This window comes from Papio anubis, chromosome 16 (genome assembly GCF_008728515.1).
Source record: "Papio anubis isolate 15944 chromosome 16, Panubis1.0, whole genome shotgun sequence".
NCBI classification, from domain to species: domain Eukaryota; kingdom Metazoa; phylum Chordata; class Mammalia; order Primates; family Cercopithecidae; genus Papio; species Papio anubis.
The window spans coordinates 76,678,558-76,705,591 of NC_044991.1; the positions used below are offsets into that span (position 1 = coordinate 76,678,558).

The following is a 27,034-nucleotide window of genomic DNA, read 5'->3' on the forward strand; positions in this document are numbered from 1 at the left end:
GTCAGCCTCCTGAGTAGCTGGGATTACAGGCGCCTACCACCACACCCGGCTCATTTCTGTATGTTTAGTAGAGACGGGGTTTCACCGTGTTGGCCAGGCTGGTCTTGAACTCCCAACCTCAAGTGATCCGCCCACCTCGGCCTCCCAAAGTGCTGGGATTATAGGCGTGAGCCACCATGCCTGGTCTAGGCTTTTTGTTCTAAAGCTGGGGCAAAGGCAAATTTTCATCACTGATACATTTGTTCAAAGGGTGGTGCACTCAGGCTGGGTTGGACCAATTAGCTGGTCCCTACCACCTCTTACAATGTCACTTCTAAGAGTTAGAACAGGGTCTCACACTCAGATGCCTTCAGTGCCAGGAGGCGCTGTGAACGCAGAAGCAGACCCGGTCAGAACCCTGGTGAAGCTGAGAGCACGTGTCCCACGTAAGGGAGGCAGCTGCCATTCAGGTCTGGCCAAGAGTTACCCTTGGGAATGTGAGCCCAGTGTGGTCAGATAAACCAAGTTTTCAAGAGAAGCTGGACGTTTTGAATGAACTCTCCCAAAGATGATACCAACTAAGGTATTTTCTTTAAGTGCAGTCCAAATGAAACACGTCTGCAGACTGGATCGTGACCACAATTGGGGCTTCTGCACTAGAATGCATGAAATCGGCACCTTCTTTTTTAGCTTGACGTGTCTAAGGAGTCCTGGCTGGCTCCTTCCAGCCATCTTGTCTGGGCTGTGTCTTCCTTAGCTCCCTACCTGAGTACCGACACTGAGAAAGCCCATCCCATCTGGTGCCTGTCACTCTAGAAGAGAGAACTCCACTCCTCAGAGCCCAGGGTTTGGAGGGTGTCCCTGTTCTGTGCCGGGAATGCATCAGCCTTGGGGAAGCTCTCCTGCATTTTCTCAGGTAGTGTGAGCAGTGGGGCAATCCAGCAAATGGGGCGCCCAGGGAAGCAGATCTTCTAAGGGATTCCTTTGGCTTTAGCTGGTTTAAGGATGATTGGGGGACTGACTGCTGAATGACATCAATGGACAGACTGCTGGTCCTGAATGGCCTTTCTGTGGCCAGCATCTGCTTTGACTGGATAAGGCCTGGGCCATGCTAGCTGATAAGAACTGGGAAGGTGACCCCTCCAGGAGTTGGGGACAAAGCAGTGAGGATTCCTAGTCCTGCCTTGTCTGAATAGCCTTTGTGAATATCACGAGGTGAGAGGAACGAGGTGAGTTGGGAGCAGACAAAGCCTGATTTTGGAAAGAAAACTTTGCAGCAGATAATCCATAGAGCTTTCAATGTCTTTCCTTTGTTCACCCTCTCTTAACTTTTCCCGCCTCTGGACCCAGTCTTCTGGGAGAAAAGCAGGGAAGTGGTAATGCTAGCACCTGCACCCAAGCCAACTGTGCACACAGAAAGCTGGGAGGCTGGGGCAGGCTGAGCAGAGGCGAGCACGTGGATCCATCTGCTCCCTGTCACGGGCGGATGCGGTAGCGGATGGGCACGTCATGTTCTGGCTGCATCAGACCGAAGCCGTACCTGCTGAGGTCAAACTCAGGGATCTCCACATCTGCGTTGATCAGCTCCAGGTCCAAGTGCACCAGCACGAGGAACACAAATCTGCAGAGAAATGGCATGGAAGGTGTGAAGGAGAGGAGTAGAGCAGGGGGTTATTGGCAATAAGGCAGGGGAGGCATGGCTGCCTCCTAAGTCTGACACCAACTTTGGGAAAAAGGAGAAGAAGAGAGGCGTGAGGAAGTTGAACAAATGCATTTGCTGCTCACCACATTTGCCAGCCCCCTGTAAGGTTAGGCAGACCCATGGATGAGTTCTGGTGAATGGGCTGTGTGCAGAAGTGGCCTGTGCCACTCCTGTGTCAAAGCATTCACGAGCCAGCGTGTGGCTCTCCAGCTGTCCCTCCTGCCTGGCAGCCATGCAGGCTTCACGTTGAGGTAGCAGACCTGAAAGAGGGAAAGAGCCTGGCCCGAGTCTCTGCACAGAGTGGGGAACTCCCCCAAACCCACAGCTGATACCGCGTGAGCAGAACTGCACCTCTGTTGGTAAAAGCCACTGAGACTTGGCAGGTGCAGAGCTGAGCCTATGCTGATTAAATACAGCAACTCCTCTGGATCCTCCAGTCCACGCCCTTCCCCGCCTTTCTCCAAACTCCTGGAACCCTCGCTGTCTATCTTGGCCAGGGCTGCTGCTAACCCTTAGATGTCTCTGTGAGATTAGAACCAGGCATCGCTCTCTCAAGACATTTTACTGCCATCTCCGAGAAAATTGTCCTAAATAGACCAACTTTGCAAGAACAAGTGCTCTCTACCGCCATCTTCTGAGAAAACTGTCGTACTAAACATTTGAAGCTGCCATGCCTATGATGTAATCAGTGCCCCCATAAACATGGAGCCAGCCCTACGGATGTCAACGGTTGCTGCCTCCCTGCCTCATCTTACAATGCCCATGTTCGTAAGGGTCAGGAGAATACCTCATAACTCTTTTCCCACCACTATTCCCTACCCCAACCCAGGTGCCCGATGCAGGACTGAGCACATGGCGAGGATTCTTCTGTCTCACTGAAGGAGTGAAGAAGAGGGCAGATGAGGAGAGAGGGGGGGTTAACACTCTGGACAGAAGATCTGGGCTGGGCCGCTTATGAGAATGTGGCCCTCGCCAAGTTCTTTCTCACTCTGGGTCTCGGTTCTCCCATCTGGTCAAAGAGGGGAAGGCAAGTTGAGACTCTTCCAGCTCTGAGGCTGTAGGATACTAGAGGGTGAGTTTCTATGGGATGGCAGTTTTGTGCCCACCCCTGGATTTGAACCCTGGCACCTCCACTTCCTGGGAACACGGCAAATGATCTGACCTGTCTAGACTCAGTTTTAGATGGACCAGCAGGGTTGTCATGACAATTCAGTGAGATAAAAATAACAACAAATTAGCTAATTTATTGGAACACTGTGCGCTAGGCACCAGCTAAGCATTTAGTACCCGCTATCTCTTCATATCTGTCCAAAAAGTTGATGAGGTAGGAACGCCAATCGGTTCTGCTCTAACACTTGTTTTGAACAGGTGAATTTGTTCCAATAGGATTGATATATTAGGGCACCATTTGAATATAATGCAAGTTTCACATTTGCTCACGTGCAATTTTACTTGTGAGAAGCATGAAGTAAATACAAAAAACTGCACCCAGCTGAACCTGGCTGTGCAGAAATCCATAAAACATATACACGTGCACACAAAAGCATCGATCTACAGCCACGGTCATTACAGCACTTACATAGTTCCTAGCCATGAACATGTGTAAAACTTTACTACCATTTTTTACTGGGTTCTTCTCTTTTTTTCTTTTTAATGTGTCACTGATGAGGTTTTTGAGTGTTGGGCCCCAGTCCTCCTTTTCCCCTAATCCCTGCAGGTTTTTCTTTTCTTCTTTTTTTTTTTTTTTTTTTTTTGAGACAGAATCTCACTCTGTCGCCCAGGCCGGAGTGCAATGGTGCGATCTTGGCTCACTGCAATCTCTGCCTCCCAGGTTCAAGAGATTTTCCTGCCTCAGCCTCCTGAGTAGCTGAGATTACAGGCATGCTCCACCACGCGCAGCCGATTTTTGTCTTTTTAGTAGAGACAGGGTTTCACCATGTTGGCCAGGCTGGTCTCAAACTCCTGGCCTCAAATGATCCACCCACCTCGGCCTCCCAAAGTGCTGGGATTACAGGCATGAATTCCTGCAGTTTTTGTTGCATGATTTCATACAGCAAGGTGATTTTTAGGAATGCATATGAGCTGTATTATGCTCATAATCAACTCCATTTTCTTGAGGAAACTGAGGCCAAAGGTCAATGTAACATGCCCATTCACTTAGCATAATGCATGCATATTAATAATATTAATAATTATGATAATAATTAACATTTTTCAAATGCCTGCAATGAACCAGGCAGTGGGTTAAGAACTTAGAAAGATCCAGCTCATTTATCCTGACACTCCTGGGGTGTAGTTATAATCAGAACCCTCATTTTACAGTTGAGGAAACAGAGGCGCAGAAGGTAACCCAGCTTATGATTGCACAGGGGCTGGACGGAGGACAGGGCAAATGTCATAACCTCGGTCCAATCTGTTTGTGATCTTGGTGGCCAAAGCTCCTGGGGTTCAAAGGAGATAATTTATGAGACTTTCGGCCCCACAGGCATTAAAATAACCAACTGGGAACAGTGAAGTTCGGCCAGTTCCTAACACGAAGTTCTGAACACGCAGCAGCAGCTGCAGACGGACAGCTAAGGTCAGCTGAAAGGAATGTCCAGTATTTGGAATCCGGACACCAGTCTTGGAGGGAAGAACCTGCTGCCAGATCTGATTATTTCCAAAAGAAATCCGAAATCTGGCTTTTTTACATGAGCTCTTCTGATTTTTAAAAGCACACAGTTGTGAAACCACAAATAAGAGATGGCTCACAGGCTGTCCGTGTGGAGCCTCTGCCAAACCATTCTCCTGGCTGAGCCTTCAGTCCCAGGAGAGAAGGGCACGTATCAACCAGGGGATCAGGAGCCACCCTGGACCCGCCCTGGGCCCCACTCACTGTTTGATGCTGTTGACTGCGTAACTCTTCCCCAGGCAGTGATTGTGCCCCGCTCCCCAGGGCATGTTGTAATTCTTCAGCCGTTTCCCATCCTTGTAAAAGTCTTTCTTCTCTGATCCGTCAGGGTTCAGGAATCGGTTGTATTTAAATACCTGAAATAGGAAGAAGGTCCTCTTCTGACCCCATTCCCAGAACAAGCCCACACCAAGAAAAATGTATGAGGATGTTCCTGACAGTCATGTTTATAGGAGGGAAAAACTGGAAACCATATACAGGTCAATTGATAGGGGATTGGTTAAAAAATTATGGCAAAAGGTTTGTGTGTACTGACATGGAAAGAATTTCTACAATTGGTTGTTGAGTGAAAAAAGCAAGTTTCAGAATAGTATATATTGTATGATCCTATACACACACCAGTCTTTTCATGGTGTGTGAATGTGTTGTGTGTATGCCTGTAAAGCCATGAAAACAATTCACAAGGCACACTCCAAACCGTGGTTAGAGAACTCTGTAGAACTGGAGAAGAAGGGAAATATATATTTTTTACATTAAAGAATATATTTCTCTGTATTTCTTTATACTCTATGATATATATTACTTTTGTAATGTAAAATAAAAGAAATTAAAATATTTTTAAAAGAAAATGCCAATTTCCTTTGGTTACACTGCACAGTGGTAAGGCAAGGTTGTACCTGAGCACAGAGCTTGGCATGCAGTAGCTGCTGACTGAAAGATGGGTGGAAGGATAGGTGAATGAACCAGTGGATAGATTAAGAGATGGAAACGTGGATGGGAAGATGAATGAATGGAGGGATGGATGGATGGATGGGTAGATGGGGTGGATGGACGGATGCGTAGACAGGTGAATGAATGGGTAGATTGATGGGTGGATGGGTGGATGGGTGGATGGATGAATACATGGATGAATGGACAAATGGATGGATGGATGAGTAGATGGAATGCGATGGATCGTGGATAAAATGTCGAAATGGTGGAACAGACATATGGAAGTAAGAAGTGGATGGAACGAATAAAATGCGATGGAATCATCGGATGGAATAAATTCGTGGATGGAATGGACAAAAGATAGGTAGATGGATGAATGGACAGATGGATAGATGGGTGGATAGATGGATGGATTCATGGGTAGGTGGGTGGATGAAAGAGTAGCTTGGTGGGTGGGTGGATGGATGGGTGGATGGATTAATGGATGGGTAGATGGACGAGTGTGTGGATGGATGGATGGATGGATGGATGGATGGATGGATGGATGGGTAGATGGGCGAGTGTGTGGATGGATGGATGGATAAGATGGATGGATGGATGGATGGATGGACGGATGGACAAGAATGGAATTAATGGATGGAATAAAGTAGGGATTTATGGATATAAGATGGATGGAATGGAATGGACATATACAGAGTAAATGGGTATAGCTGGATGAATGGAATGAAATTGGAATTAGGTGGCTGGATGGATAAATGAATGGGTAGATGGGTGAATGAAAGGGTAAATTGGGTGGGTGGATGGATGAATGGATGGGTGGATGGATAGATGAATGGATAGGTAGATAGGTGAATGTGTGGCTGGATGGATGAATAAATGGATAGACAGATGCATGAGTAGATGGGTAGATAGATGAATGAATGGATGGATGGGTGAGCATGTAGTTTAGGGTCTGACACACAGTAAGCACCCAATCTGTTAGCAATCGTGAAAGTTTACTTCTTCTCAAAGTCTGGGGAGAGGGAAAAGTGTTGAGAAACTGACACTATAACATTCTGAAATAAGGAAAATGGCTCAGCTATCACAAAGCACTCAGTGTGAATGAACATCCTCTCATGTCCTAGGGTTCCTCAGAGACCCTTGAACATGAGGGGATCTGGGTCTGCCTCCAAGAGAAGCTGTGAAAAAAGGTAGGAGCCAGAGAGATATCAGAAGGCTGGGGAGAGAGTGGGGCCATCAGTATCTGCTTCTGCATGATCTCATTTAACCTTCCTATCAATCTTATGAGGCAGGTACTATGACGAGGTCCATTTCACAGGCGAGGAAGCAAACACAGAGAGGTGAAGCAATCTAGGCCATGTCACATAGCAAACAAAGAGCAGAGCCAGGCTGCCACTCAGATCTGGCTCATCCCAAAGTCACTGATTTTCCTCCCACAGACCCCATATGACCAGACGCCCCTGCCATTTACCTCTGGGTCTGTGTAGATTTCTGGGTCTCTCTGGGGGCTCAGGAAGGGGAAGAGGAGAAGGCGGTCACCACGTCGCAGGTTGAATTCTCGCCCATCTGCCATGGGCATGGCCAGGTCCACCACAACCTCGCGGGTGATGAATGGGGCAGCTGTAAGCCTGAGGCTCTCACTCAGCACGCTGTCTGCATGGGGCAGGTGCAAGGAAAGGTCAGCAGGCTATCCCTTCACCTGCTCATATGCCACCCCCAACTCTTATTTTACAGAGGAAGATGAAGAGGCTCAGAGAGGGTGCCTGCCTCATCCACACAGTCACACAGCAAGGTGAAAAAGGACACATGATGACATGTGGTCTCTGTGGTCCCTCAGAGACCCTTGAACACGAGGGTATCCAGGTCTGATCCCAAGGTAAGTTGTGAGGGAAGGTGGGAGCTAGGGAGATACCAGAAGGCTGGGGAGAGAGTAGGGCCATCAATCTCTGTTCCTGCCTTCCCGGCATATATTTCTCTTCTGGAAACGGGCCCCTGGTTTTCCTCTAGGGTCCACCCCTCTCTCACTCTCAGGGGTTAGACTGCTGATTCTATGCTCAACTCCTGGGATGAGGCTGTGACTGGCCAATCACAGCATCCCTCTGAGCCCTGTGATTGGTTCAGGAGGGACACATGACCCAAAGAAAGCCAATGAGACACAGTCTTGGGACTCTTGGTGGGAACATTGTAAGAGATGCAGAGTCTCACAAAGCCAGGAGGAAGTCAGCCTTGAGCTGCCAACAGCTACTGCCAGCCTGAGACTGGGGTCAACCCAGTGGGATGACAGGTGGAGAGGAACTGAGTAGTCCTGACAATATTGTTAAAGTGCCTAGATCCACCTGTGCCTGAAGCCAGTCCTTTGGACTTTTTCATGACATGTCTCAAAGTACCTTTTCACCTCAGTCAATTGAAGTTAGGTTTTCTGTCACTTGACCCCTAGTTGAGACTGGAGTATGGAGATGCCAGGTGTGTGAAGATAGGAGGCTCAGGGAGACCCTAGGTTGGAGGACACTGATGGACTCTGGAAGACAGGAGCCCATGTTGGGGAGGACTTTGGGGGTCCATGATGACGCAGTCTTAGGGGCTATCTTGGAGGGTGTGACCATCTCACCAAGCACAGGCGTGCCGTCTAGAACCTTCTGTGGGAGGGTGGTCATCTGCGAGACAGGCTGCTCTGCTTCCCAAAGGATACTCTCGAGCTCTCCGCGGACAGCAGCCAGGGCTTCAGGATTCTTGAGAAGGAAGAGCAGGAGCCAGAAAGCAGCGGGACCCATATTCCCCTGTAAGGAGAAGGGCCCCTGTTATATCATTATGAGGGCAGAGCTGACTCGTCTCTGCCAGGGACACGGCCCGGGCCAAGACAGAGGGGCCAGTAGGCCCGGGCTCCCACTGCTGCCAAATGCCCGGGAATGACTAGTGTCTATCTCCAGCCTCAGGACATGGCCAAAACTACTCTGTGGCCCAAAATACCTACTTCAGGGCCACTCATGGCATCCCTGACTGTGTGCAAAGTCACTAATTCTAGGTCACACAGGTAATCTTCATAGCTAATCAGCAAAACAGTGTCAGTAATAGGAACAGCGTGTATCAGTTAAGACTGTTCACATCTGAGAATGATCACATTGTTGGCCCCAGTTCTTCACCAATCCCAGAATCCCTGCTCCTTACCATGTAACTTTGCCGTTCCTCCATTCAAGGGCCAGAGTGTATTTCCCTGTCCTTTGAATTTATGCTCAGCCGTGGACTTGCTTTGGCCAATAGAATGAGGTGCAATTGAAGGAACAGCCACTCTACGCCTACGCCGCGAGAAACTTTGTGTTTCCACTTGCCTGACAAGCCCACTGATCCCAAGAGAAGGATGAGAGACTCATGGACAGAGCTGAGCTGCCCCACTAAGCCAGACCCACAGTCCCGTGAGTTAAATAAATGCTGATGGGTGTATGCCACCGAGTTGCTGTGGATGTTTGTTAGGCAACAATAGCTAACTGGTGCGATATCTAAAGATTTGCTTCCAAATATAATCATTCTCGACGTGGTCTGGGATGCAAAAAGTTCTCTGTATGCTTTGTATCTTAAAATTCTTTGAGTCACTTGAAGAATAAATGTGTGTGTGTTGTGTACATATAAAACAAAGTCGCAATCATCATTGATGACTGAAAGCTATGAATAAAAATTATTTAAACTTTCCAATAGATAAGCACTTAGGAAAATGAGTGGAATTTCTTGCTTCAAGGCTTCAGTCTTAGCTGAACATTTTCATACACATTTTAGCTTCAGCTCTTTGGTATGTGGCTAAAATGTGTATATGGCACCCTTTAGTGATCCAGACATGGGTAGAATACCAACTAATCTCAATTTGGGGGAAGGTTTTTGTCTGCCATGACTATCCTATTCAATCATAATAATGGAATATTAAATCATCATTACATATCATGTTTACCCCGTAATTTCATTACAGACATAATTACACATGGGCAAAAGAACATATGCACAAAGATAATTATTGCAGTGCTAATGTAATAGAAAAAAGCTGGAAACAACCTCCATGTCTATCAATAGGAGATCAATGAGATAAATGAAGATCCATCCATTGGATGATGATGCAGGAAGTCATTAAAAAGAAGCCAGCTCTGTGTGTACTGATGTGGGACTGTAGCCAAGACACACAGAAGCATGCAAACAGCAAGGTGCAGGGTGGTGGCTCAGCATGCTGCCATTTGTGTGTTTGTTTAAAGAGAAATATACATGAAGAAGCACAGACCATCCCTTTTTTTGAGACAGGGTCTTGCTCTGTCACCCAGGCTGGAATGCAGTGGCACAATCATAGCTCACTGCAGCCTTGACCTCTTGGCTCAAGTGATCCTCCTGCCTTAGCCTCCCAAGGAGCTGGGGCCACAGGCACATGCTACCCAGCTAGGTTTTGTTGTTGTTGTTGTTGTTGTTGTTGTTGTTTTGGTAGAGATGGAGGTCTCCCTGTGTTTCCCAGGCTGATCTCAAACTCCTGACCTTGAGCAGTCCTCCTGCCACAGTCTCCCAAAGAAGCATAGACCATTGCTAAGAGACACCAGAAACTGGTAACGGAGGTTACCTTGGGACAGAAGCTGGGAAGACAAGAGGATAGGGAGGAAGGAGGCTGACTTTCCTTGCAAATACCCTTTTAAACTGTTCAAAATTTTTTAATGGACACACTAATTTTAAGTGAAACAGAAGGCACCCAGGCTGGAGTGCAGTGGCGTGATCGTGGCTCACTGCAACCTCCACCTCCTGGGCTCAAGTGATCCTCCTACCTCAGCCTCCCAAGTAGCTGATACAAGCATGCACCACCATGCCCGGCTAATCTTTCTATTTTTTGTAAAGATGAGGTCTCACTATGTTTCTCAGGCTGTATTCAAATGATTTCTATAGTGATGTACAATGTCATGAGAAATGCTCATGTTACAGTATTAAACCAAATAGAAGGTTAGATTAAAACAGCTGCATGATCTTAACCACGGAAGAAAAATGTACGGGGAAAAGCTGGAAAGAAATGCACCATAGCATCAATGATGGTGAGATGAATTGTGCCTTCCTCTTTAGTGCCCATGAGGCCATGAGGCCAGGAGGCACCACACTCCTCTGCTCAATACTTACATCATGCAGGTGCCATTATTAGGCCTTTTACTGAAAAGGAAAACGAAGTACTCCCTGGTTGCTACCCACTGCCCAGCATATAGTGGAGGCTCACTGATATTTGTCAAATAAACATCTGTGTACCTTTGGATCAGAGGTGGAGCTCCAAGACAGCCTGGGAGGTGGACTGGAAGATCCCTGGACTGAGACCAGGCAGAGGTGGGTTCAAATCCCAGCTCCCCACTTTCTGTGACTGTGGACAAGTCATGTCCCCTCTTGGGTCTCAACACTGGGGGTAACATTGCCACCTCCTGGGTGGTCGCAAGGGTCCAGTGAGGCTGAATGCAAGCAATCCCACACGTGTTGTGCCCAGAGTAGGTGCTCAGAAGTGGTTACCCCTCCCCAACTGGCCCCTCCCCTGGATTTGAGAACAAGTCAGTGGGGGCCTCAGGCCCTTTCTGAGAGTTCTGCCAGCACCTCAGGTCCAGCTGACACAGCAAGGTCACTTGCTGTCCATCACTTAAATAGCCAGGCGAATGTGGGTGATAAATAATTCAGCACTGGCTTAGCTCAGCGCCAAGGCCATTTTATCTGGCCCAGATGGTCAGATGGGGGCCACCGCTCATTAATTACCAAGCAGAAGTGGAACACATGGGCCCTTGGCTATCTCTGCTTGCCGGAAAAAGCTGTGGCAAGTTAGGGAGGTGACCAAGACTGCCTTCTACCCAACTGCACAGATGTGAGTGTGAGTGTGTGTGTGTGTGTGTGTGTGTGTGCACGCAACCATAAGAGATCCTGAATTTGCCACCCTGGAATTTGAGCTTTCACCCATGGAGACTTGCCTCCGTTTACTCAGGAAGACACTTCTCATTTGTCCTCATTCCCTCCTACTGCAGCCAAAGGCCATGACCCAGCAGTGCCACCCCCTGTTCTAGCTTTCCTGTGAATGGCGGCGGCAGACCTCTGGGGGGCACTGACTGCGGGCCAGACCACACCTTTGGCGATTCACATGCTCCTTCTTGTCGCCTCCTGACCACATGGCCCATCAGTGGGAGTAGGGGACTCCCACTGCCCGTGCCTGCCTGCATCCACTTCCTTGTCTGTGGGTAACAGCACGCCACTTTCCTTTGTAAAATCTAAGTCTGTGTAGGTCATCCAGGACTGACTCATCCTTCCAGACTTCAAGTGTGGGCATGGGACCCAGGCAGAGGTCCCATGCGTGATCCACGCAGAGGGGAGCATGTGACGTGGGCTGGGCCAGTGAGTATCAGGCTTGGGAGCTGTGCTGGAATTTAAGGGAAGGGAACCCTCCTCCATGGGATTGCTAAATTGCATGGAGCTGCTGGAGGCCATTGTAGCCACCCCCCAGGAGACCCTCTGAGGATGCAGCTCGGCAGAAGGGAGACCTGAGGGATGGGAGTCACTCTTTTATTCTTTTAATTTTTGTGATTTAAAAGATTCCAACGGAATAAAAGAATACCCCAAGTGTGATAATGATGTGTTAGTGTAGGTCGTAAATTGTAACAAATGTGCCACTCTGCTGAGGGACACTGGTGATGGAGAGGCGAGACACTGGGAGAAGGCGGCTAAGGGGGGTCCCTGCACCTTTCCTTCAATTTTGCTGTGAACCTAAACCTGCTTTAAAAATAGAGTCTATTTAAAACAAACAAACAAAAGCCCTACGTGCAATGTGGGATTGTGGATTGGCTCCTGGAAGAGAAAAAGGATATTAGTAGAAAAACTGGGGCAACGTGAATGAAGTATGGAGTTTAGTTACTAGCAATGTCCCAGTGCTAATTTCTTAGCACTTGATGAATGTATTGTAGTTAAGTCACATTAGGGAAAGCTGGGTGAAGGGTATTTGGGAACTCCCTGTACTATCTTTGCAACTCTTTTATAATCTAAAATTATTTCAAGATAAAACTACTGAAGACAAACAAAAACAAAAACAAACCCAACCCTCTTTACAGATGGTGAAACTGAAGCCCAGAAAAGTGACTTGTTTGAGGTCACACAACTAGTTTAGTGGCAGAGCTGATACTCCACCCAAGTCTGTCTGACTCTCAATACTGTGGTTTTGCTTTTCACCCCGTTGTCAAATGCTTCAGGGATTCTTCTCGATGACCACTATCTCAGCGGAGCTATCTGCAGGCCCAGCAGCTCCCGTGGCCCCCTCCCCTACCTCTCAGGACCACCCAGGAGTTTCCAGGGATGTGTGGCTGTGGCTGCTGAGGATGTGATGGGGTGAAGGCCAAGCCAGATATGAGGAAGGAAGAGAAGGATCAGATGTGATGGATGGGGCTGAGGGACATCATGACAATCAATGGTTTCAGTCCTGGCATTGCCAGCATCAGTGGGCTCAGAGCTGGGAGGGAAACCTGTCCTGTGTTTGCAAACTCTCCTCCATCTGCCCCCCACCACCCCACCCCACCTTCCCTTACAGCCTCCTCTTCCCCCTGGCTGGACCTTAGGTCTCGGCCCACAGGGTCCTCCCTGGATGCCCGAGCCTCCCACTGCCCCGTCCATCACTCTCGATTCCAGGCTCAGGGCTTCTGGATTCATGAAGCTGTTGTGAGGATCCTATAAGATGATGTTTGCAAAGTGCTCAAGAGGATGCTTGGCCCAGGGTAAGTGCTCAGTATCTTTTGCGATTATTATTCCTGACTCATCATCTCCGACCTGACAGCAGCAATCACAGCTACCATTTTTCAGCCTCTCCGCAGCATCTGACCCAGCTTCCCATTACTGGCTCTCCCCCCACCTTCCTGGCCCCTCCTCCTTACCTTTCCCACCACTGGAGAGCCCCAGGGACACCCCCTTCTTCACCCATCCTTGCCCGCAGTATCTCTTCCAGTCCTGAGGCTTTAAACTCCTCTATGCTGACAACTCCCAAGCCTGGACCTCAAACTTGAACTCCAGACTGTCTTCTCCAGGTGTCCACTCTCCCACCTCCATCTCAAATTCAACATACCCAAAGCCAAACCCCCAATCTTCTCCCTGAGACTTCCTCCTCCCGCCATCTTCCTCATCTGCCCATGGCTCTGCCACCCCTCCTGTCACTCAGGCCCAAGCCTGGAGTCATCCTTGATGGCCTCCCCCAAGGTCCCATCCAACAGTGGATCCTGTTGGCTTTACTGTGGAATATGTTCAGACTCTAACCACCCCTGACCCTGGCTCAGCCGCACCGTCTCTTGCCTGGATCCTGCAATGGCCTCCCCCCTGCTCTTCCTGCCTCTGCTTCCCCATCCCCTACAGTCTCTTGTCAGCACTGCAGCCAGAATGATCCCTCTAATGCGTTAAGACAGGCCAGGATTTTCCTCTGCTCATAGCCCTCAGCAGGCACCTGTCTCACTCAAAGTAAAAGCCAAAGCCCTCCCCGTGGCCTACAGGGACCTGTGTGGTCCTGCAGCTCTGCCTCCCCACCATGTCACCCTCAGTCCTGCCTCAGGGCCTTTGTACTTGCTGCTCCCTGCCCGGGAGCCTTCACTCTATATATTTACATGGTTCACCCCTCACTTCCTTCAGTCTCTGCTCAGATGTCACCTTTCAGTTAGGCCTTCCTGTGCCTGCCTTCCTGCTGCATCTCTTCTCCATAGAACACATTCCCTCTAAAACTTTTTTTTTTAATTTGAGACAGAGTTTTTTTTTTTTTTTTTGGAGACGGAGTCTCTCTCGTCGCCCAGGCTGGAGTGCAGTGGCGCGATCTCGGCTCACTGCAACCTCTACCTCCTGGGTTCAAGTGATTCTCATTCCTCAGTCTCCTAAGTAGCTGGGATTACGGGCCTGTGCCACCATGCCTGACTAATTTTTGTATTTTTAGTAGAGTCAGGGTTTCACCATATTGGCCAGGCTGGTCTCAAACTCCTGATCTCAAGTGATCTGCCTGCCTCGGCCTCTCAAAGTGTTGAGATTACAAGAGTGAGCCACTGCGCCTGGCCTCTAATACATTTTAGATGCTTACTTGTTTGATTGTTTATTTATTTATTTATTTTTTAGACAGGATCTTACTATGACACCCACGATGGAGTGCAGTGGCACAATCATGGCTCATTTCAGCCTTGACCTCCTAGGTTCAAGCAATGCTCCTGCCTCAGCCTCCCAAGTAGCTGGGACTACAACTGTGCACCACCCCGCCCAGCTTTTCTACAAAAAAAAATAAGATTTTTTTTTGGTAGAGATGGGGTCTTGCTATGTTGCCCAGACTGGTCTTGAACTCTGGGCCTCAAACGATGTTCCTGTCTAACCTCCCAAAGCACTGTGATTACAGCTTATGTGTTTATTAATTGTCTATCTTCTCCCACCAGAATGCCAGCTCCCTAAAGGTACGGATTTTTGTCTGTTTTGCTCTCTGCTCTATCCCCAGCTTCTGGAATGGGGCCTGGTCCACGGCAGGCACTCTAAATATTTGCTGAAGATGTTTATTGAGCACTTGTTATCTGCAAGTCACAGTTACAAAGTTGCACATGTATTCCTGCCTCCTTTCATCTTCATAACCACATCTTAAAGCGAGTGCTGGCCGGGCGCGGTGGCTCAAGCCTGTAATCCCAGCACTTTGGGAGGCCGAGACGGGCGGATCACGAGGTCAGGAGATCGAGACCATCCTGGCTAACACAGTGAAACCCCGTCTCTACTAAAAAATACAAAAAACTAGCCGGGCAAGGTGGTGGGCGCCTGTAGTCCCAGCTACTCCGGAGGCTGAGGCAGGAGAATGGCGTAAACCCGGGAGGCGGAGCTTGCAGTGAGCTGAGATCCGGCCACTGCACTCCAGCCTGGGCGACAGAGTAAGACTCCGTCTCAAAAAAAAAAAAAAAAAAAAAAAAAGCGAGTGCTACCATCTCCATTTTACAGATGAGTCAACTGAGGTGCTCAGAGGTTAAGTGACTGACTTGCCAGGAAGTGTCAAAGTCAGGATTCAAATCCAGGCAGGGAGGTCACAGAGCCTGTGCCAGAAACTTCTAGACCAAGTACCTTCTTGGCTCTGCCCCCAAAAGGCTCTTGAAAAGTTTTCCCACCTGCTTGAATTCTGGACGCTGTCAACGACTCAACCTCAGAGGACATCTTGTCCCCAGCTCCTGCCCAGCTCTCCTGACCCTGCCAAAGGCTGTTCCCTGGATTTTCTGCCACTCAAGCCCCTCGGCCAGCATCCAGTTTTGCTGACACAGGTCATTTCCACAAGGGTTCTGGGGACACTTTGGAGCTCCAAGTCATCTCTGCACATAAATATGTTATTAGGCACTGATGTGGGGGACAACTGCCAATTAATCCCAGCCCCCACCCCTTGCCAGTCTCTGCCTGCAAGGACAGTTAATGGCTCTGAGAGGAAACTAAAAATAAGCCGCAAGTCGATGGGAGAGGAATTACCCAGAAATGTCAGCCTGTACAACTGTCACTGTCGAAGTGGGGCCAAAAGAAAGATGGGAGGCTTGGGGAACAGGAAAGAGGACAGGATCCAGGCCTGGAGCCCTGCAGCATCAAAAGCCACCCTGTTTCTCTCACTCCAATAGCTGGTCCATGACCAAATCCACTGGCTCTGTCTTCCTGAAATTTCCAAAATCTATCCATGTCCTCATCACCTCCATGGCCACCACCTGACCCTGCCACCACCGTTTCCTCCTTGGTGCCCTGTTTTTGCTTTTGCCCCCAAGATCCTGTCCCTCCTCTGCTCAGAACTCTCCTAGGTCCCCATCTCACCCAAAAAAAAAAAAAAATCCCAAGTCCTCACTTATGAGGACCCACAAGGCCCTCAGTGACCTCTTCCCTCAGTCTCTTGCCCCCTTCCTCACTCTGCTTCAGCTGTGTGATCCAACTCTACTCTGCATGATCCAACCCCAGGGCCTTTGCACTTGCTATTTCCATTATTGGAAGCTTCTATCCCCACATCTTCTCCAAGTCTCTGAATCTAGCTTTCTTATCATCCAGGGCTCAGCTCGAATATCTCAGGGAGGCCTCCCTGACCACCCCGGCTAGAGCAGAACCGAAAGTCTTTCTATTCACAGCCCTGTTTCATACTCTAAATATCATCATCTAAAATCACCTTGTATATGTTTCCTTGACTCTCTGCTCCCTGTCCCCCTGACCCCCCAAATGGTAATCAACACAACACAGAATCTTTGAGGTCTATGGTAAGTACTCAGTGGATTTTTTTTAAAGAGGTGGGATCTCACTATGTTGCCCAGGCTCGTCTCAAACTCCTGGGTCCAAGCGATCCTCTTGCCTCACCCTCCCGAGTAGCTGGGATTACAGGTGCACACTACCATGCCCAGCTTCTTAATGGAACTTCTAAAAAATTATTCAAAATAACTGGTCTGCACACTTCAAAAAATGTAAAGGTCATGAGAAACAATGAAATGCACAGAAAATGTGACAGATTAAAGAAAACGGGTCAGGTGCAGTGGCTCACACCTGTAATCCCAGCACTTTGGGAGGCTGAGGCTGAGGCTGAGGCGGGCGGATCATGAGGTCAAAAGATCGAGACCATCCTGCCAACATGGTGAAACCCCATCTCTACTAAAAATACAAAAAAATTAGCTGAACGTGGTGCATGGTGGCACGAGCCTGTAGTCCCAGCTATTCAGGAGGCTGAGGCAGGAGAATCGTGTGAACTCAGGAGGCAGAGGTTGCAGTGAGATGAGATCATGCCACTGCACTCCAGCCTGGCGACAGAGTGAGACTCCATCTCCAAAAAAAAAAAAAGAAAACTGAAGAGTCAGAATGACTAAATGCAACATGTGATTCTGGATTGGATGCTGGACCAAGATGAACCAAAAAGGACATTATTGAGACAACTGGCCAAACTGGAATACAGACTGTTTATTAGATAATGATCATGTATCTGGGCTCATTATCCTGAAATTGGTTATTGTGCTGTGGTCATGCAGGGGATGTTCTTGCTTACACTCAAGCAATTAGGGATAAAAAACCATGATATCTGCAACTTATTCACAAATTATTTCAATAAAATAATCCCACTGGGGAAAAGAGAGCGTAAGAGAGAGACAGAGAGAAAGCAAAGGTGGTAAAATGTTTAAAATTGGGGAATCAAGGTGAAGCATATATAAGAGTTCATTAAACTATTAAACCTTTTTATAAATGTAACATTTTTCCAAATTAAAACAAAACAAAACAAAACAAAAAGAGGCTGGGCGTGGTGGCACACACCTGTAATCCCAGCACTTCCAGAGGCTGAGGCAGGCAGATCACTTGAGGTCAAGAGTTTGAGACTAGCCTGGCCAACATAGTGAAACCCCATTTCTACTAAAAATACAAAAATTAGCCAGGCATGGTGGCAGGCAACTGTAGTCCCAGCTACTCGGGAGGCTGAGGCATGAGAATCACTTGAACCCGGGAGATGGAGGTTGCAGTGAGCTGAGATCGAGCCACTGCACTCCAACCTGGACAACCAAGCGAGACTCTGTCTCAAAAGAAAAAAAAGAAAAGAATAGTGAGTGAATTATTCTGTTCATCATGCTGTTTGACAGTAAAGGAAGTCAGGGAACGGGGATGGGCAGTGGGTATGTGTGCACACACCCACACTCACATCAGCACACACTCACAAATGCACACCTACCTACACATGCACACACAGGTATAGTCATGTGCACCTGAATACGTGCACAGACATGCACACCCCCATGCACACATACACATTCATATCACAACCACACATGCACACCTGCACACACCCACTTGCACACTCACACCCACCTGTGTGGCCCACAGCTGCAGCACCAGGGCCCGTGCCTGCATCTCCTCTGACACACCCATCTCCTCCAAGTGCAGCAGGTAACTCTCCAGCCATTTGCTCCTGTGGGCCCGTGTGGCCAGCCTGGCTGGGGACAGCAGCTTCCACAGGCGACTTTTGACACTGCACATGTGGTCCTTGTCCCCTGCAGGGACAGAGCACAGAGAGTAGGGGTTAGAGATTCACCACCACACCCAGGGCTGACCGAGCATGACCTCCCATGAGGCCAAGGGTCTTCTGAATGTCACTCAGAAGACCCTTGAGGGTGGGGAGTTCCTGTGGGAAAGAAGCTGTAGGGACAGGCCCACAGCGGGAAGCTCTTTCGATACCGACTTGCTTATTATCTGTCTTACGCCCAGTAAAAAGAAGCAAGGGGTCTTGTCTCCTGCAGGTGGGATCCCAGTCTATTTCAATCACCTATATGTCCCCAGCACCCGGCCCGTAGTAGGTGTTCAATAAATATGCATTGTATTAGTCTGTTTTCATGCTGCTGACAAAGACATACTCAAGACTGGGTAATTTTTTTTTATATATAAAAAAAAAAAGAGGTTTAATGGACTCACAATTCCATGTGGCTAGGGAGGCCTCATAACCATGGTGGAAGGTGAAAGGAACATCTTACATGGCGGCAAGCAAGACAAAACAAAAGCTAAGCAAAAGGAGAAACCACTTATAAAATCATCAGATCTCGTGAGACTTATTCACTATAAGGAGAACAGTATGGGGGAAACCACCCCCCACAATTCAATTATCTCCCACCAGGTCCCTCCCACAACACGTGGGAATTATGAGAGCTACAGTTCAAGATGAGATTTGGGTGGGGACACAGCCAAACCATATTATGTATTAAATAAATGGCATTTCTTTCCAGAGCAGGAGAAGGAACACTGAACACCGAACAGCATTCTCCCTCCCCAGGTCCAACCCCAGAGCAGTGCCAGCCCATGTGCATGAGGAGGAGGCCACTGTGAGCAGGCTCAGCACAACAGTGATCACAGAAAGACATCAGCAACAACCTAACTGACCATCCAGAGAGGGCAGATTGGGCTGGAGTCTCAAACTCAACTCACTCCAGAGAAGGCAGGCCAAGTAAAAGAGAGAGGAGGCCAGAAAGGGGCCATGGCACTTAGCCCACCGACCAGCACTCGGCAGGAGAGAGAAACACCCCAGCATGGCCAGAGGGCCTGTGCTTTCAAAGGAAGCTGAAAATTCAGACAATTATGTATAACCGTCTGATATTTTTTTAAGGTTAGCATCCAAGTAAAAAGTTTTTAATCACTGTGCTGACCACAGAAGCATCTCTGAAGGTCAATTTTGGCCCACAGATCACTAGCGTGCAGTCACCATTAAACAGACAATGGTGTGTTTATGTTCTGGAAAAACCATACAGCAGTGAAAGTGAATTAGTACATTTTACATACAGACACAGAGAGTTCCGAAGGGCAGACTGGTAAAAGAATAAAGCCGGGCACTGAAGAATGATACTATTTAGATATTGTTTTCTTTTCTCCTTCCTTTTAAAAAAAATATTTTCATGAACCATACATGAGACTTAATATATATTGTTTTAAAGCTCCAAGGTAATGCTATTTATATGCACAGATATAAAGTTTAAAACAAAAATATAAAATATAAGATTTGGTATTCTCTGAAATCACCCCTTGGAAAACAGAGTCACCTTGGATTGCTCTGAAGTTTCAAAGTATTGGAAACTCCCTCACTGACTCTTCTGAACCACAAGCCGTGTTTCAGGAAGACTCGCCCCAGCACTGATTCTAAACCTGGCTGCACATCACAGGGCGTTTGAAAGGGTCAGAAATGTAGCCTATGTTTTGTTTTTTTTTTTTTTAAGTATTTTGGCTTCATTTTCAAATAATATGCTGAATATGTTTAACTTTTAGACTTCAACTTGAGCTCATTGTTTTACATTGAAATGAATGTCACCATTTTAGGTGACATTTCAATGTAAAGCAATAAGCTTACATGTTCAACTGAAATACATTATCTTCCTATGTGTCTCAACTTTTCAGGCTCTCTGAAGAATTACCTGGGAGCTCTTGAAACTCTGGATGCCCAGGTGCCAACCCCAGATTGATCATGTCAAAATCACGTGGGTGGGAACTGGGCGTCCAGGGGTTTAGGTCTGCAGGGCACGGGCGTGTTAAAACCACCTCAGTTGATGCAAACTCTGGATACTTCTAAGCATCATCTGATGGGATGGCTAAAAAAAGAGGCAAAGAAATTTAACACAGCTTTAGAAATAACTGGCATTCTTTGAAGTCTGACCACACGACTGCAATCTTGAATATCACTGTAAACACGGCGTTTACAGATGTCTTTAAAAAGTAAGGCAAGACCATTCTCTACTTTTCCCCTGTGCCTACAGCAGTTCTGAGTACATAGGAGGCACTCAATATTTGCACAATAAATGAATAATTAAGCAAAAAAGCTAATGCAGTATGAAAAGACAGCTGACAGAATGTGAGAAAATATTTGCAAATAATATATCTGATAAGGGTTTAGCACCCAAAATATATAAAAGAACTCCTACAACTCAACAACAATAAAAAACAAACAACCTGTTTCAAAAATTGACAAAGGACTTGAATAGATATTTCTCCAAAGAAGAGCTACAAATGGCTGACAAACACATGAAAAGATGCTCAACACCATTAGTCATTAGAAAAATGCATATCAAAACCGCTGTGTGATACCATTCACAACCATGAGAATGACTACTATTTAAAACACAGAAAATAAGGGATGGTGAGGATGTGGAGAAATTGAAACCCTTATGCATTGCTGGTGGGAATGTAAAATACTGCAGTTGCTATGAAAAAGAGTTTAGCAGTTCCTCAGAAAGTTAAAGAATTACCATATGATCCAGTAATTCTAGTTCTAGGTATATACGCCAAAGAACTGAAACCAGAGACTCAAACAGATACTCGTGCACCAATGTTCGTAGCAGCATTATTCACAGTAGCCAAAAGGCGGAAACAACCCAGGTGTTGGTTGATAGGTGACTGGATAAATAGAATGCAGTATATACACACAATGTATTCAGTCTTTAAAAGGCATGAAATTTTGACACATATGCCAGGCGTGGTGGCTCATGCCTGCAATCCTAGCACCTTGGGAGGCCAAGGTGGGCAGATTTCCTGAGCTCAAGAGTTAGAGACCAGCCTGGGCAACATGGTGAAACTCTGTCTCTACTAAAATACAAAAAAAAAAAAAAAAAAAATTAGCCAGGTGTGGTGGCATGTACCTGTAATCCCAGCTACTCAGGAAACTGAGGCACAAGAATAGCTTGAACCCGGGAGGCGGAGATTGTAGTGAGCAACACTGCACTCCAGCCTGGGTGACAGAGCAAGACTCTGTCTCCAAAAAAAAAAACAAAAGAAATAGATATTCTGACACATACTACAACATGGATGAACCTTGAAAATATTATGCTAAGCGAAATAAGCCAGACACAAAAGGACAAATATTGTATGATGCCACTTACATGAGATTCCTAGAACAGGAAATTCAGAGACAGAAAGTAGAATAGAAGATATATCGGGCTGGGAGGAAAGGCAGGTGGAGAATTTTGTTTAATGGGCATAAAGCTTTTGTTTAAAATAATGAAAAGTTTCTGGAAATAGATAATGGCATGGTTATACAACATTGTGAATGTATTTACTGCCACTGAATTGTACAATTAAAATGGTTAAAATAGTATATTTTATGTTATATATTATTTTAGCACAGTTTTTTTTTTTTAAAGGTTTATGAAGGTCATTTGGCAAAAATGAGTCAAAGATAGTGTTGTATAACAAAGAATTTGGATTCCAGCCGGGCGCGGTGGCTCACGCCTGTAATCCCAATACTTTTGGGAGGCCAAGGTGGGCAGATCACCTGAGGTCAGGAGTTTGAAGCCAGCCTGGCCAACATGGTGAAACCCCATCTCTACTAAAAATACAAAAAAAGGCAGGGCGCGGTGGCTCAAGCCTGTAATCCCAGCACTTTGGGAGGCCGAGACGGGCGGATCACGAGGTCAGGAGATCGAGACCATCCTGGCTAACACGGTGAAACCCCGTCTCTACTAAAAAATACAAAAAACTAGCCGGGCGAGGTGGCGGGCGCCTGTAGTCCCAGCTACTCGGGAGGCTGAGGCGGGAGAATGGCGTAAACCCGGGAGGTGGAGCTTGCAGTGAGCTGAGATCCGGCCACTGCACTCCAGCCTGGGCCACAGAGCGAGACGCCGCCTCAAAAAAAAAAAAAAAAAAAAAAAAAAATTAGCCGGGCGTGGTGGCGGGCAACTGTAATCCCAGTTACTTGGGAGGCTGAGGCAGGACAATCGCTTGAACCTGGGAGGTGGAGGTTGCAGTGAGCTGAGATAGAGCCACTGCACACCAGCCTGGGTGACAAAGCGATACTCAAAATACAAAAGAATTTGAATTCCAAGGTTTCAGTTACCCATGGTCAACGATGGTCCAAAAATACTAAATGAAAACTTCTGGACATAAACAGTCATAGGTTTTAAATTATACGCTGTTCTGAGTAGTGTGTTGAAATCTTGTGCCATCCTGCTCTGTCCTGCCTGGCAAAAAACACAGGATAAAAATATAGCAGTGGGCTGGGTGCAGTGGCTCACTCCTATAATCCCAGCACTTTGGGAGGCCAAGACGGGCAGATCACCCGAGGTCAGGAGTTCAAGACCAGCCTGGCCAACATGGCGAAACCCCATCTCTAACAAAAATACAAAAATACAAAAATTAGCCAGGCATGGTGGTGGGCACCTGTAGTCCCAGCTACTCAGGAGGCTGGGGCAGGAGAATCACTTGAACCCAGGAAGTGGAGGCTGCAGTGAGCAGAGATTGCACCACTGCACTCCAGCCTGGACAATAGCGCAAGATTCTCTCTCAAAAACAAAATTATATATATATAGCAGTGATTGGATCACGAATCAAATCAGTTAACACTTGTATATCCCTTAGAGCAGTGCAGAGGACACACTAAACCTTACCCGAGAGTTATCTATTGCTATGATATGTTGTTAGCACAAAGCAAAGTGCCAGCAACCACATGTTTATTAAGCATTTGTGGAAAAAAAGAAAAATAAGAATATAGTCACATTCACTTGCACTTGTCTGAAGGAACTCTAGAAGGATCCATTCGAAACTAATAAAATGAATCGATTATGAGCAGTGGAAATTGGTGGAAGGGGGTGTGACAAGAAAAGGAAGGAGACTTAACACTGTTATTAATTTTTTTCCAGCCTTACTGAGGTATAATTGACAAATGAAAATTCTTATTTAAGTTGTACAACATGATGTTTTGATACACATATACGGTGTGAAATGATTGCCACAATCAAGCTAATTAGCATATCCATCACCTCACGTAGTTACATGCACGCTCACATGTGCATGCATGGTGAGAACACTTAAGATCCACTCTCTTAGCAAATTTCAAGTATACAATACATCGTTACTAACTACTAATTCATCTTATAACTCAAAGTTTATACCCTCAACTAACACCTCCTGAGCCCCGGTAACCACTATTCCACTGTTCCTCTGAATTCAACTTTCTTAGCTCCCACATACAAATGACATCTTGCAGTATTTGATTTTCTGTGTCTGGCTTATTTCACTTACAATAATGTCTTCCAGGTTCATCCATATTGTTACAAATGGCAGGATTTCTCCCTTTTTATGGCTGAATAACATTCTATCGTGTATTTACACACACAGCAGTCCTGTCTTATCCACAGTATCACTTTCCAAGGTTTCCGTTACCCATGGTCAACCATGGTCCAAGAATATTAAATGAAAAACTCAAGACATAAACAATCCCTAAGTTTGAAATCGCATGCCAGTCTGCGTAGCACGATGAACTCTTGTGCCATCCTGCTCCGTCTTGCCTAGGACGTGAATCATCCCTCTGTCCAGCGTATCCACGCTGCAGACCACACCTGCCCATTAGTCACTCAGGAGCCACCGTCTCAGTTATCACATCAACCGTCATGATACGGTAGGACTTGTGTTCAAGTAACCCTTATTTTGTTTTTATTACAGTATATTGTTATAATTGGTTTCATTTTATTACTATGTTGTTAATCCCCTACTGTGCCTCATTTATAAATTAAACTCTATCAGGGCCGGGGGTGGTGGCTCATGCCTGTAATCCCAGCACTTTGGGAGGCCAAGGCAGGCAGATGACCTGATGTCGGGAGTTCGAGACTAGCCTGATCAACATGGAGAAACCCCATCTCTACTAAAAATACAAAATTAGCCAGGTGTGGTGGTGCATGCCTGTAATCTCAGCTACTCGGGAGGCTGAGGAGGAGAATAGCTTGAACCTGGGAGGCGGAGGTTGTGGTGAGCCAAGAGTACACCATTGCACTCCAGCCTGGGTGGCAAGAGCAAAACTCCGTCTCAAAAAAAAAAAAAAAAAAAAATTAAATTCTGTCATAGTTCTCTACGTATAAGACAAAACAGTATATACAGGGTTCAGTACCACCCTTGGTTCCTGGCATCCACTGGGGGTCTTGGAACATATCCCCTGAGGTTGAGGGGGGCATTGTACCACTATCTCTGTATCTGTTCATCCACTGATGGACACTTAGTTTGTGTCTGTGTCTCAGCTGTTGTGAATAACGCTGCAATGAAATGGAGGTGCAAGATATCTCTTCAAGATAGTGAGTTCGTTTCCCTCGAATATATACCTAAAAGAGAGATTGCTGGATGATGTGGTAGCTCTATTTTTGATTTTGTAGGAACTTCCCTACTGTTCTCCATGATGGCTATACCAATTTACATTCCCACCAACAGTGCAAAAGAGTTCTCTTTTCTCCACATCCTTGCCAACACTTGTCATCTTTCGACATTTCTAACGGGTGTGTGGTGGTATCTCCTTGTGATTTTGATTTGCATTTTCCCGATGCGTAGTGATATTGAACACCTTATCATACCTGTTGCCATTTGTATGTCTTCTTCGGGAAAAATGCCTGTTCTGGTCCTTTGTTCATTTTGCAGTCAGGTTATTTGGATTTTTTTTTTTTTTTTTTTTTTTTTGAGGCGGAGTCATGCTGTCACCAGGCTGGAGTGTGGTGGTGTGATCTCGGCTCACTGCAACCTCCATCTGCCGGGTTCAGGTAATTCTCCTGCCTCAGCCTCCGGAGTAGCTGGGACTACAGGCACGCACCACCACACCCAGCTAATTTTTATATTTTTTAGTAGAGACAGGGTTTCACCATGTTGGCCAGCATGGTCTCAATCTCTTGACCTCGTGATCCGAGCGCCTCGGCCTCCCAAAGTGCTGGGATTACAGGCATGAGCCACTGCGCCCGGCTGTTATTTGGATTTTTTGGTATTGAGTTGTATGAGTTCCTTATATATTTTGGATTTTAACTCCGTATCGGGTATGTGGTTTATAATCTACTTTATATTTTTAATGTTTAAACCATGTGAAATAATTTTTAAAATAAAATAATAGAAAATCTGGCAAACCCCCAAACAATAATTTCCAGTGAAACATCACATACTGTAGAGATTCAAGGAGTCAGTGCATATGGGAGTGAGGAAGAGAAGATTCTGGAAAACTGAGCTTGGTGGCTCAACCTGGGGCCCTGCAGGTGAGCCTTGGGCAACAGAGTGGCCACAAGCCCCAGGGGGTTACGGAGCACTGAAATGGGGCTGGCTCAAATGCAGCCACATTTAATATAGGGTAGAGTAGACACTGGATTCCAGAGTCAGCATGAGAAACAAAATGTAAAATACGTTATTAACAACGTTTAACATTGGTTACATGCTGAAATACTAATAATGTTTTAGATATATTGGCTTAAATAAAATGTAGTATTAAAATAGATTTCACCTCTATTTTTTCTTTTTTAATGTGTCTAATATAAACTTTTAAATTACAAATGTGATTCCTATTATATGTCTATGTACAGCACTGTTCTAGAAGGATAACACCAAACTGATAGCAATAGTTACCTAGGGATAGATTTAGAGGGAATGTGGTCAAAAAAGAATTTTCCTTTTTGTAATATGCAATTTTTTTTTTTTTTTACAAAAGTCAGGGGAGCCCAGTTAAGAGGCCCAGCTCTGTAGCAGAGTGCCTGACCTTGAACAAGTCACTTCATCTCTCAGCACCTCAGTTTTCTTGCCTGTAAATTGGGATAATAAAAGTACCCACCACAGAGGGTTATACATAGATCGAAGGTGTTAACATCTAAAGCACAGAGATGCCTGACACAGACCTAATAAGCAGCTATATTATTAAATAACAAATCTTACTGAATGTTAGCAGATTATTAGCCCAAGGAGAACATGTTCATGAATTGCTTCTATAATTAAGAAATAATAATAAATTGTGAAATACAGAGCACAAAGTTAGAAGACAGAGGGCACTGAAATCCCAGCTCTTTCCTTCCTAGCAAGATTACCTTGGCCAAGTCACTTTGCATCTCTGAGCCTCAATTTCCCCCATGTGTAAAATGGGCGCCAGCTAGCTCACAGAATGGTTAGGGGGATTCAGAAAGATCACACACAGAACACACTTGGTATCGGTAGAGGTTTGTAAAATGCTACTGGCTACATTCTCTCCATTATTATGAGGTATTTCTTATTGATGCAATGACTTGATGCCATGAATCAGGGCTGCCAGGCCCACGGTGATTGGCAGCCCACCAATTTAAACCAGATTGGTGTATCTGGCTTAAATCCCAGAGTCCCCATGCTATGTAGCCTCGGCTGAGCCCCTGCCCGTCTCTGGACCTCAGTCTCCTCATCCAAAAAATGAGGATCCAGACTGGAGTACTTCTCAAGTTTTTTCTGGGAAACCCCTCTAGGCCCTCTAGATTTGGGGGCATAGTACAGAGAGGTCCCCAGGAGACACATGTCTTTAAAGTCTT

The 27,034-nt window shown here is 46.5% G+C and overlaps 1 protein-coding gene across 3 annotated transcripts in view; it reads right to left on the reverse strand.

Moving 5' to 3' along the window:
• Positions 1 to 201: 201 nt before the first annotated feature.
• The window catches only part of PTGIS (prostaglandin I2 synthase), a 67,104-nt gene continuing 40,271 nt past the window's right edge, over positions 202 to 27,034 (reverse strand). For all 3 annotated transcript variants that reach the window (XM_031656837.1, XM_031656839.1, XM_031656838.1), the window contains exons 6-10: positions 18,093 to 18,274; positions 7,891 to 8,059; positions 6,754 to 6,935; positions 4,557 to 4,708; positions 202 to 1,600 (exon numbers count right to left, since the gene is read on the reverse strand). In XM_031656837.1, coding sequence (XP_031512697.1) covers positions 1,456 to 1,600; positions 4,557 to 4,708; positions 6,754 to 6,935; positions 7,891 to 8,059; positions 18,093 to 18,274 — 830 coding nt within the window. In that variant the 3' untranslated portion in view covers positions 202 to 1,455. The remainder of the gene's footprint in view (positions 1,601 to 4,556; positions 4,709 to 6,753; positions 6,936 to 7,890; positions 8,060 to 18,092; positions 18,275 to 27,034) is intronic.